Source organism: Myxocyprinus asiaticus, chromosome 47 (genome assembly GCF_019703515.2).
Source record: "Myxocyprinus asiaticus isolate MX2 ecotype Aquarium Trade chromosome 47, UBuf_Myxa_2, whole genome shotgun sequence".
NCBI classification, from domain to species: Eukaryota; Metazoa; Chordata; class Actinopteri; order Cypriniformes; family Catostomidae; genus Myxocyprinus; species Myxocyprinus asiaticus.
In genome coordinates, this window is record NC_059390.1 from 9,180,433 (window position 1) to 9,193,810 (window position 13,378).

The 13,378-nt window shown below is 37.5% G+C and overlaps 1 protein-coding gene across 3 annotated transcripts in view; it reads right to left on the reverse strand.

Moving 5' to 3' along the window:
• The window catches only part of LOC127436985 (UPF0606 protein KIAA1549-like), a 30,654-nt gene that overhangs the window by 14,223 nt on the left and 3,053 nt on the right, over positions 1-13,378 (reverse strand). For all 3 annotated transcript variants that reach the window (XM_051691539.1, XM_051691538.1, XM_051691540.1), the window contains exons 3-8: positions 3,543-4,880; positions 2,271-2,359; positions 1,977-2,151; positions 1,603-1,733; positions 1,245-1,431; positions 1,067-1,126 (exon numbers count right to left, since the gene is read on the reverse strand). In XM_051691539.1, the coding sequence (XP_051547499.1) occupies positions 1,067-1,126; positions 1,245-1,431; positions 1,603-1,733; positions 1,977-2,151; positions 2,271-2,359; positions 3,543-4,880 (1,980 nt within the window). The remainder of the gene's footprint in view (positions 1-1,066; positions 1,127-1,244; positions 1,432-1,602; positions 1,734-1,976; positions 2,152-2,270; positions 2,360-3,542; positions 4,881-13,378) is intronic.

Here is a 13,378-nt window from a genome sequence, read left to right on the forward strand (position 1 = left end):
ACAAGAATATTTCAGCTCTGTAGGTCCATACAATGGAAGTAAATGGTGACTAAAACTTTGAAGCTCCAAAAAGCACATAAAGGCACCATAAAAGTAATCCATATGACTCCAATGGTTTAATCCATGTCTTCTGAAGTGATCCAATCAGTTTTGGGTGAGAACAGACCAAAATATAACTCCTTTTTTACTATAAATCTTGACATCAGCAGTCTCCTTGGCGATCATAATTTCAAGCTCGATTACACTTCTTAGCGGCATCTAGCACTCTGTGCATAAGTCAAGCATTAGGAAGTGTAATCGAGCTTGAAATCATGATTGTGCATTAAGACTGCAATGGCAAGATGTACAGTGGTAAAGGAGTTATATTTTGGTCTGTTTACACCTATCATATTGCTTCTGAAGACATGGATTAAACCACTGGAGTCGTATGGATTCCTTTAATACTGACTTTATGTGCTTTTTGGAGCTTCAAAGTTTTGGTCATCATTTACTTGAATTGTATGGACCAACAGAGATGAGATATTCTTCTAAAAATCTTTGTGTTCTGCAGAAGAAAGAAAGTCATACACATCTGGGATGGCATGAGGGTGAGTAAATGGATTTTCATTTTTGGGTGAACTATTCCTTTAAAATAGTTCAACTACAGTCAAGCTACCCTTTTGAAAAATCAGTTAGCTAGAAACTCATACTAATCTGTGAATAATTTTTTTTGAAACCAGGTTCATTTAAACGAACCATCTTAATGAACTGATTTAGTAAAATCAATCAGACTTTCCAAAACTGCATTTGAGAGAGAGTGGATATTTTAGGCAAACACATTTTATTACTTCGGTTGTAAAGTTGCATATGCAATACAATGTTACAAAGATAATCTTTAATTGTCTTTTATCGCAAATATACATTGATACTCCTTAGACAAGTAGCTTTTTACTGAAAAACCTTCACTATTTTGAAAAAAGCTGAGTTCCTTTCAAACTGAAAAACTTTTTTTTACTTCCTAGTGTTGCTACTACTTAGTTACACCTCAAAACTGTCTAAAAGCTACACTTAAACACAGATCACCAACCTGTTTTCACCCAGGATGCACGTAACAGATGGGACACATTCAGTTCAGGATAGTGAAAAGCTGCAAGACAAATATGGAAAAGATATTATGAGCAATACTAAAAAATGTTTATGAGAAATTTCCCACAGACAAAGAGCCATTGTGTATACAGTATGTGTCTGTTTATATATAGACTCACGTTCAGCAATTTGGAGGGTAGGAAAACCGAGGTAGAAGCTGAACTCCACTGCGCTGAGCTGCCTCATGTGGCCACTGACATCTGATCCTGTCAGGAAGCCTTGGGAATCACGCACAGCAAAGGTGATGTCCACCGGTGTCTTCTGCTGACGCTGGCCTTTAGGAAGGCTGCTAGTGATATTCACAATCTAGACAAAACAATTATACAGCATTATCATTATAACACCTAAACAAAACTGGAATATCTGAAATACATAAAATGATACATCTGAAGGAGACTGCATTTTTGTTCACAAGCCTTTAATCGTACAACAGCAGTTTGTGTTTCATTTTTTATGTACTCTTAGATCTAAACGTACATGAACCGTGAAATTTCCATTTTCCTGCAAACGCTTGCGCACTTCCGCGTACGCCATGAGCAGCCCCTTCTCCACACGCTCACTGAAGCTGCACAGACGCACATCCACATGACTCGGTACAAACTGTAGCACTGCAAGACATATGAGATAAACAGTTACATAACACCCATATGACATTTTTTAAACATTAACAAAGTTAACTGAATGTTCAGATGTTGAATAACAATCAACAAAAAACTACATTCTACATAAAGTTACATTAAATTAATAGCTCCAAATAAAAGTTATTAAAAATCTTTTATCTCAATTTACTGTATGTAGACTTAGTTTGTGGCTTATTTATTGGTGACGGTCAGTGTTTTGTTTTCTCTCACCTGTGTGAACCTGATGTTTATAATCTGGCACTGCATATATGGGTGTGACAGATAGAATGGTAGAGGAGGAAGTGCTGTGTGCTGATTGGCGGAGAGCATTGATGACTGACACAGCAGTGTAAACCAGTGGACCAGACACTGCCCGGAAGATAAAATTGGGCGGGGCCTTGAGGACCTAAATGAATTGCATAGATAAATTTCACTGATCTTAAAAATAAAATGCATGGTTGTGGTTCTTGGCATTTGGGAATTGATGTGTTCTTTATATCCGGAGTGATCTGAAGTGATACTCACCTGTAGCTCTACAGATCGGTTGAACTCTCGTCTAAGAATCTCCCGCACATGAGCTTTGGCAAACGCCACTGATGAACCACTGGGCATACCTGCAGGGTCACAGAAATGTTCATGAGAGATGTTTTGCCTAATTTATTTTACATGTCCTGTGATGTGACATGCTATACTCCATCTAAACTATTTTAAACCACATTTTGCTAACTCTTTTATTAATAAAACTAATAATTATCATGCATGCACGCTTTTATGACCATATTAATTGAGAGAATGCATGGAATCTTTGTACTTTTAAACGTTTTTCAAAGTTTCATTCATTTGACACCACAGGGCCATTTAAAATGTGAAGGAAAACTAGAAGTAGAGAATGCAAAATGTGATTAAAAACTTGTTAAATCATTTAAAATATACACTTTCCATAACAAATTCATTCATGTTTTTTTTGTTTTTTTTTTACCTAAAATCTTGTTGTTGATTAAAAACAAGTTAATGGAAAAGCTATACCTTAACTACAGTAAACTTCTATATTTCTAAAGGGGCCATATAATATATTTGTATTAATTAAATTTTTTTCCACCATTCATCTGTACTACTTCAGGAATGTGTGAAAATTCGAAACGAGATGTTTTTGCAGCTTAGCCTCAATAAATGGTCTTTTTGGACAGGGGAGGAAGTACTGAGTTCTGAAAGTTACATGTTTTCATTGTAGAATGGACCCTTTTCACTGACTGTGATGAGGTGTTTCCACCTTATGTAGCAGCATAAATCTAGCAAACTGTTTTTATATTTGCAATTTTTTTATTATTTAGGGTAAATTTATAACATTATATTATATTACCCTGAAATTACTTTTAAAAACGAGTTACTACAGATGCGATGAGGTTTCTAATACAGCTGCTGAGAGAGTAAATTTGCCATCTTCTCGTTGTCGTAATCCACCTTTCTCTATTTTTTTCTTAATTTGGAAAGTTGTGGAAAAATAATAGTGCCAATTTTATTTTGATGTTGGTGCAAATGTGTAATCAAAAAGTAGTTTTGCCCTGGTCTCCCATTAACTGTTATCGAAGTTTACCCTGCGTTCATTTACTTCCGCTTTACAAAACCCTGTAGTGTGAAAAGCGTCCATGAACTCTTATATTTCAAAAGGAAAATTGTATTTCTCATTAAACTATGACCCCTTTAGAGTTTTATCAGATCAGTAAAAATAAAGAATTAAGAACTGATAGTTAAAGAGTCCCCTCTATTTCATGAAATGAAACTTCTTTGTTGTCTTACCCACTCTGACAAGGTACATGTCTGGTTTGGTGATGTTGCAGACATACTGTCGGGGTGCAATGGACAGAGGAATTCTGGGGGTTGTAGACGTTGGACTTTTGGTGGAGAGGCTGGTGGGGCTCATGGTAGTCGTAGTTTTAACTGTAGTTGTAGTTCTGGTGGTAGTACTTGGTTTTGTAGCAGTTGGGGGCTTCAGTGTGACAGCTTGTATTACTGGACCCTCTGAGGTGCCAGGTGGAGACGGGGCGGTCGGCACTGGGTGGGTTTTGCCCACATGAGTGGGTATGGAAGGAACACCCTTCTCAGGTGTTAATCGGACTTTAGGGGGTCGTTGGGTATTGGTGGAAGTTGTTGATGGTGGCTTAGTAGGTTTCTGGGGTGTAGTTGGGGTAACTGGTGGACTGGGTTGAGGAGTAGTCCGGTCAATATGATCTGGGACTTTTCCCAAAGTGGCAGTGGGTGTGTGTGTGGCTCCCACAGTAGTGTGGGTTGGGGTAATGTGAGGGTGGGCATGATACGTCCTATTTCTCACGATACTAGCATTCTCTTTGGCTTGCAATGTGTTGTAGTACTCCATACTGTTCATGTCAGGAAGCAGCATTTCAGTTGGCTCAATCGGAAAAAGCTCCGCCCAATCAAAATCCAGGTCATCATCCATATCGTGTGTGTGGGCAGAGTCAGGAGCCAATGGGAGGCGGGGATCAGTGGGGTGGGGAGTCCTTAAGTTAGTCACATATTTTACTGTCCTGCTAGGTTGGAGGTCTCTAGAGGAAAGAGGCAAGATGGGACGAGAGGGGAATGCTATGTTGTAGCTGACCGTAGTATCATCGTCAGCATCATATGGATTGTATCCATGCGTAGGGAGGGTTGTGACCATAGAAAACTCCTCCCCTTCGGATCCCATGAATGTAAGTGTTTCCAAATAGTCCCCAGAACCCCAATCCATCTCGGCGGAGTGAGCGGGATACAGGTCTTCAGGTGCCACCCGGGTGGGAGGGGCTGGAGTAGGTGGTGCTCTGTCCGCACGGATAGGAGGCATCTGGCTGGGTGTTAGAAGGTCTGGTGGGCGTAACAGCAGGTGAATGCCCTGAGCCCCATCTCCTAAGTTACCCGATCCTTCGGAGCCAAGAGAAGGAGTGGGATCTATGCTGGAGGCACTGTCATGGTGATCAGGGGACATGGGATGTTTGGCACCAAATGGCGTGTGAACTGGACGCCTGGTTCTTTCAGAACGTTGAGGAGATGAGGAAGATGATGATGAAGATAAGGCAGGAGGTGAACGTGTTCTTGTTGGAAGTTGATTGAGGCTTCTTCTGGACATGTTGGATGGGAGCTCCACTTAAGGAGAATAAAGGCAAAACAAGAGTGTAAGAACACACCAGGATGGTAGACAGATAAATTCAAAATTTGCAAACAGCAGAAGGATAGATTGTTAATATACTTCATCCAAATCTATCATAACACACAATGTAGGAAAAGCCCAAAGCAGACTGTAACTAACAGACCATTATTTTAACAACATCTCGACAAAAACTAGCCCCAGGAGGAGTATTAACTGAATGTAAGACCTTTTAAATCATATGAATGTTTAACACAAACCAGCAGTAGTCACTATAATGTGCCCATTTTAACAGTTATTGCATCATTCTAAAGAGACTGTGCCATTTGTGCCACATTTGCGTCCCAATGACTTACTACTTGTATAATTAACAGGATAAGTATACTGTACGTAGTCATATTATTGGATAAAACTGTTTTACTGTGTAATGCAAAATAAATGTTAAAATAAAACATTTTATCATATTTAGGCAAGCAAAGACATAAAAATCTTTCTGGCCACATGGATAAAACATAAGTAACATTACACTATTTTACAATCAACATGAAATCATTTCATTATGGTAACACTTAAACTGGCCTTGTTAAGCTAAATATTGCAACTATAAGTATTTTATAAGTTATGAAATATATACAACATAATAAGTATATTGCTTAAGTATATGTACACTACTATTAAGTATATGTCAGTATATGAAATTACTGTAATGAGATTTATAAATATAGTGCATTAAGCTTAGGGTTAGAGTTAGTAACAATAATTATTAAGACTTTTTAAGACTGTAACCACATACTTAGGATTGGGGTAATACCTTTAAGTGATAGTTCACCCACAAATGAAAATTCTCTCATCATTTACTCACCCTCATGCCATCCCAGAAGTGTATGACTTTCTTTCTTCTGCTGAACACAAACAAAGATTTTTAGAAGAATATCTCAGCTTTGTAGATCCATACAATGCAATGAACAGTGGCCAGAACTTTGAAGCTCCAAAAAGCACATAAAGGCAGCATAAAAGTAATCCATAAGACTCCAGTGGCTTAATCCATGTCTTCAGAAGTGATTGAAAAACAGATCAATATTTAAGTCCTTTTTTAAAACAAATTCTCCTCCCTGCCCAGTAGGTGGCGATATGCGAGATAAGAATGTTAATTGCCTAAGAAAGAAGAAGAAAGTGAAAGTGGAGATTGATAGTAAAAAAGGACTTAAAAATTTATCTGTTTCTCACCCACACCTTTCATGTTGCTTCTGAAGATTTGATGGATGGATTTAACCACTGGAGTCTTATGAATTACTTTTATGCTTTCTTTATGTGCGTTTATGAGTTTCAAAGTTCTAGCTGAGATATTCTTCTAAAAATCTTCATTTGTGTTCAGTAGAAGAAAGTAAGTCATACCCATCTGGTATGGCACGAGGAGATGATCAGAAATGATGAGAGAATTTTCATATTTAGGTGAACTATTCCTTTATGAATCAGCCAATGAAAATCCCATAATATAAATAAATATTGGGAGGGATGCACTAATAACTATGGTGGTTACATTCTGGGTACTTTGCGGTGAAAAAAACATGATTTCTTGAAAGTTAAAGAGTAGGCATAAACTTTCAAAAGAAATAAATAAAAAAACACAATTACTGAATTTTTCCGGCACAAATGTCAACATTTCCTGAGAACAAGACTATTATGGTTTATGGACTGAAATCACAACAGCTAAACATAAAATCATATCACATCACAGCAAATGTGATATATGACTCTATTGCTTATTTCAACAAGCAGAGAGTCATATGGTGGCTGGTTACAAGAGCTGTCCTGTAATTAGAACAGTAGGTTTGTGGGTAATGAGGCTGATTGAACAGCACAGTGTGGGAGACAAAATACTGGACAGCTGAGTAACATTAGTAGGCCAATGTGTCATGCTGACCGATGACAGAGAGAGAAGGAGACAAAGAAAGCCAACCTCGCTTATAACAAACACTGACCTTTTCAGACACATGACCCAAAGTTATATACATGTGATAACTGCTTCAGCCTGGGCAGTTCTGTAACTCACACATGAATAAACATGCCACAATATGTATAATGACTTAGACAGGAGAACTATTATTTTGACCCATCATACCAAAAATCACGTTAACAAGCATATTCTTTACGTCTTGTGACTACACTTTTGAAATAGTGAGTATTTTAACGTTTACAGATTGGCCCTGTTCACTTCTATTGCACAGCAATGTTATAATCTACATGATGATGCAAATGCTGTCGATTGAGCTTAACTTTGGCTGAACCTGGAATATTCCTTTAAAAGTGATAAAATCACTGTAACACATGGCCTCGAGTAACTTGTACAGGGTTCCCAGTTTTTTTTTAGCAATGAATTTCAATGACTTTACCCTGACCCATCCAGGCATTTGTGATTACTTGATACAGATTTTTAAAAAATAATTTTGATTCAAAGTGTTTCTTTACACAAGAGCAATACCTAGCTTATAAAAATATTGCAGAGCAGAGAAAAAATAGAAAAATATAAATTCACTAAGAAGACATTTCCATGACTTTTCCATAACTTATGAGATTTTATTCATTTCCATGACTTTTCTAGGTCTGGAAAACACCATTTTAAAAAGGTCTTCCATGACCGTGTATATTGCTTTATAAAATGGTGACAACAGTAACATAATAATTGAGTCTTAAGATAGAATGTGCAGCAACAGGTGTGTGTTTATCAGCATTTTACAACAGCTTCGACAGCAACTCATTCAATCTGAAGTTTGAGTCGGGACTGTTCATACTAATGCAACAAAATCGTTAAAAGAGGTAGACTGATATACCGGTTTTACCATTTAATCGGTGCCGAAAGTTGCCCCTGTTCCTCTCTGGCTGGCGTGGGAGGATTCTACAGTTAGAACAATATAACAGTGGCCTCTAGAGGTGAAATAAAAAACAATCACTAACTACGTTTTCATCCAAGGGTTTTTTTGCAACAAAAAGTGTAGCGCATCAAAAAGTTTACCGATATAGCTGATGGAAACGCAAATTATCGCTAAAATTTCACAAGTGTCGACATAATATTCTAGCGCATAAACTCGATGTAGATGTCAATACTTCAAATGATGCAAAAAACTGGTTTGGAAACACTTTTTGTTGAGAAAATAGGCATTAACGCACAAATATAGTGTCATATGACAGAATTAACCCCAATCGTTATACTGACAAATAGACAACCGTCATGGAATTAGCCCACAATACAAAAACATATAATTTCTGTGCACAAAGATGTTTTAAATTAAAAATAAATACACAATACTAGGAGAAAAGCTTCAGTGTGCTTTTTTGGAACACTAACATATAGCCCAATCCTATAAAAAATATTGTTTAGCTTTTGAAAAAATGCCAGCAAAATTCCCTGTATTAAATTAAATAAATTACCAAACGAATAAAGCATTAAAGGTGCAATATGTAACAATTTTCATGTAATATTCGCCTTTTTTTGCCAATATGTGAATGGCTTGTAACACAACTTAAAAAATGAGCCCTTCACGGACTTCCTAGGTTGCCTATTAATGCTGTAGACTGATTTCATGTGAAGGGAGCGGGTCGCTTTTGCTCGGGAAAATCCAAAGGATGAGCCTTGCCTCAGACAGTAGCTTCTCTTCCGCTATTCAACAGCGACAACAAACTGCAACACTTGGTAACGTTATCTTAGAGATGGAATCCAGCAAACGTCCGGCTCCCAGCACAACACCGACTCCTACACAAACTCAGAGTAAGCCAAAACAAGACAAAACAAAAAACATTTATCTACTGAATCCCTTCTGGCTAAGCGGGGACATGATCGTGGTTGAGCGAAAACTAGAGTGAACATCGGCAGGGCATTTGATTCCTGGAGGGACCTTCGTTCGGTTTTGGGGATCAAAACCGACCCTGAATTGGCATTCTTCTTACTGGACAGGTAAGCTTACATAACTGCAAAGCATGTGAAATATAGTGCCATAAGGATTGATCTGTGTAATTTTAGCTAACTAGATCTTGCCTGCTAATGCTCGATGAATTGCAAGCTACCTTGCTTCGTAACTTTCAAATAATTTCAACGATCTTCTCTTTATACTAAAAGTCAGGTATGCAGGATAAATTTAAGCAAATACGCTGGTTTCTTATTCATAGTACAACATATGACATATAGAACATACAATAGCGTAACATAATAGTGCAGTGCAACAGTAAACTGTCTGGTATAGATTCGGTAGTGTGTAGCTGTATGTGTGTATCAGTATGCTATGTCAGTTGATAAGTAGTTTTAGTTTAGTCTCAAAGTTTGTAGTAAAACAATCATAACTGTGTAGTTTAAATTATGCTACCTCATAATTATGCTGACAGGCATGATATCAGTGAATCACGTTCAGCCTCTTTGTACGTTACATCATTGTTTTGGCCGATGCTCGCTCACTCGTGTCCCTATGGAGTGTGTGCATGAGCGCGAACACGAGCAACAGGTAGCTGGCTGCAGTTCACTTAACGGCCACAGGTGTCATTAATAACAAGGGTTTCTGAATCTTACATACTGCACCTTTAAATTAAGAAAATTAATTACCAAACAAAAAAATTACATTAGTAGGCCTATATAATTGCCTTTTCTTTACACAAACTTAAATTAGTCTTACCCTGTTCTGTAGACGAAAAAGTCGGCTGAATGACTTTCTCAGAATATTCTACTTTTTTCAAGACTATAAACTATCAGAACTATTTGTCCAATGCTGAGTTCACTTTCAGAAAACTAGCTTTTGAACATTTTAAAACTTTAAAACTAAATATTTTAAACCTAACCCTCTTTACCTCGGATCGCATTTGCAGAGCTTCTTCAGAAAATGTAAATTGTAATATGACGCTAAAATAAATTTTAGATGACAGTCAAGTTCAGTTGGTCGTTAAAAATGTTGCTGGACAAATATGCGGGACATAATGCAGTTGTGATGGCAATGCTTTAGATTAGATGATTGTTCAGAATAGCCTATTGAATATCAGGAATATATCATATGTAAACCCTGATATTACACCGCATCAATTTTTCTTTAATAGCTGTGCACGCCGCATATACACATCCATGGATGGTGCTTATACTAAGACCAAAAGTTTCCCCCACTACTTGGTGCAGGTTGCCAGCTTGAACAGGGCCATGACTATTCGCTTTCGGGTCGGAACTGGTGGCAACCTGCGATAGGTGCATCATCAGGACCAATATTACAGTCCTATCAGAAGGGCAACTGTTCCCTTTTGATTGCAATACCTCCTCTTCTGATTGCATTTATTTGTGAAATTAAAATGACAATAAACTGGCTAATTTCAATTGTCTCAATACTCTCCCCATTTTGCCAAAACTTCGAGAGGAAAAAATTAGGGACATCTGGGAGGCGAAATATACACACATTTCTTTGTCGATAACAAAACAGTGTGAAAAGTGGATGGAAACTAGGTTATTGACGATATTCATCCATAATGTCACTTCAATGCATATATAATGATTAGATAATCAAGTGGTTTAAATTGAAGCGAGGGCATGCAAAGAAAAATGTGTCTATATGAAAACGTCCCCATCAGCACTTATATTGTGTCTCAAATTTTTATCTTGTGAATAATAATAAACCTTATTCCTCATTAACCCTCATCTGGTGAAAATTTTTTTATATATATATATATATATATATATATATATATATATATATATATATATATATATATATATACACACACACACATGCAAAACCCTTCATCTAGTGAACATACAGTATAAGCTATAAAAAAGCATAATTTGGTTATTACAAAATTGTAACAATGCCAAGTCACCGTCATTTCAAAATAAGAGTCCCCAGAGTGTTTTGGGCTTGCTTATAACTAAAAGTCCCGCGTTGTGCACTAAATCGGAATTTTTTATTATCGGATTATTATTGGGATTTTGATTGAAAAATAAACTGGACTACTCATTTGCGACTCTTGTAGCCTCTGTGTCTGTGCCCGTCATAGTAAGGAAAAACCAAGACCGATTTTAAAGACTTTAAAGATTGGCCGATTATTCAGTATCAGTCTTTTCCACCACCTTAGTAGGTCTATCGGTATCGGCAAAATCCACTATTGGTCGACCTTTAATTGTTAACGCATATATGACAATATATGAAAATTAAGGATCTGATGTATGTGTTGAAACTGTGAGCGAAACCACTCTGGAGAGGAAAACATGAAATACTCTAACTCCAGTAATTAACTTCTGTCTTAGTTATCTGTCAGAGTATGCCCTGCGGAGAACACAACATTTCACAGGGGAAAGAGAGGGGAACCACATCACACCACATTCATACACTATATCAGGTTGCTACACTGTGAATGGCTCTGTGGCGTGGTCAGGCAAGGTGTTTCCATGGTGATACTGCATGTGTGTGATGCAGCAGTATGTCACATGCCGACAACTTCATCAGTATGCTACAGACACAGCACAGAGAGCTCACAGGCATTTCTCACACTGACAGAATCAGCTCACACACACACATACACCAATTCTACTGACACAGATTCGGGCAGAGAAAGAATAAAGGAAAAAACCTAGGACAGACTGTGTCTATGAATAGCAGCACATTATTTCAGACTGACGTTCACTTAGCTTTGATGTTACTAAATCCAATCATCAATGCCAAGCATTAGATACCACAGAGCCAGAAAAAGAGAAAGATAGAGAGAGAGACTCCAGTCCTCAACCCAATAATCAGACTCTACCTCGGCACAGACACATGAAGATCAATGACTTTAATGGAGGGCTTGTTGCAACGTCGGGCACATTTCCATCACATCAGTAATGCTCACCATGTGAGTGTATGACTCCTAATAAGCTGACATAATGCACACATAGAGTGTGTTAAAGGGATAGTTTTCCCAAAAATGAAAATTCTGTCATTATTTACTCAACCTTATGTTGTACCAAACTTGTATGTTTTTATTTTGCCACACGCTTGCTGTACAATGACTAGGGTCATGGTGTTCATAGTGACCAGGCGCAGTCAAGCTGCAAAAAGGGCAAAAAACACCTCAAAAGCAGGGTACCCACTATAAATATTCAGATTAATGCTTAATCCAGATGTTTTTTGTTTTTTTTAATGTAAGGTTCTTTTTAAAAAAAAATATGTTTCCCCAATTTGGAATGCCCAATTCCCACTACTTAGTAGGTCCTCGTGGTGGTGCGGTTACTCACCTCAATCCGGGTGGCACAGGACAAGTCTCAGTTGCCTCCGTTTCTGAGACAGTCAATCCGCGCATCTTATCATGTGGCTCATTGTGCATGACACCGCGGAGACTCCCAGCATGTGGAGGCTCATGCCACTCTCCGTGATCCACGCACAACTTACCACGCACCCCACTGAGATCGAGAACCACTAATTGCGACCACTAGGAGGTTACCCCATGTGACTCTACCCTCCCTAGCAACCAGGCCAATTTGGTTGCTTAGGAGACCTGGCTGGAGTCACTCAGCACACCCTGGATTTGAACTCGCGACTCCAGGGGTGGTAGTCAGCATCAATACTCGCTGAGCTACCCAAGCCCCCTAAATGTAAGGTTCTTAAACTTTTAAATTTGCTCCTCTCCAATCATACGGATATTTATATTAAAAATAAATATTAATATCATTTATGGGGCTATTGATACAGATTTCAGATTAAATTCCGATTCATGAGCTCTTGATTTGATTCAATTTGACATTTGATACAATTTGATTCGATTCTGATTCATTTACCTGTAGGTATATTTCCGTTATAATGTCCATTTTGCTTTCATATGAAAGAAATTCTCTCTCAGCTAATGCTGTAATTGGTACAAGGAAACTTCTAACTTCGTAAATTGCGAAAATATTCATTTAAAAGTTAACAACAGAGTCCAAACTATGCTGTTCAATTGCTATTAATTTAACAGATATAATAATCAACACAACCAATACTGAAGTAACCCTTAAAAGTGCACTCTTTTCGTAATTTTTACCTCATTTAAAAAGTTTTGCAAAAATAAATGAATTGTAATTTTTAAAACATATTTATAAAAACATTACCATTCACATGAAATTAAGACTCCAGTCATATCAGTAAACTTATAAAAGCTGTTTTATTCTACATAGAGAGGTTCCCCTCATGGGGCTGCCATGTTACGATCACGTGACCAGCCGAATACTACTCACCTAATTACTGAGAGCACCTTCAAAGTAAAACTAGGATCTTTGGATTTTAAAAATCAATATCGGGATCGTTTAAATGAAGATCACTATTCATCGGAAAAATGCTACCTTTATCCAGCCCTATTTAATAATAAAAAAATTATATTAAGAATATTTGCTTACATTCTTGCAAATAAAGTGCCATTAAACTAGTCCATATACGACATGTGCACCTCAAGTCTTTTGAAGGTATTCAATGGCTTTGTGTGAGGAACAGACCTAAATTTAAGTACTTATTAACAACACATTAAC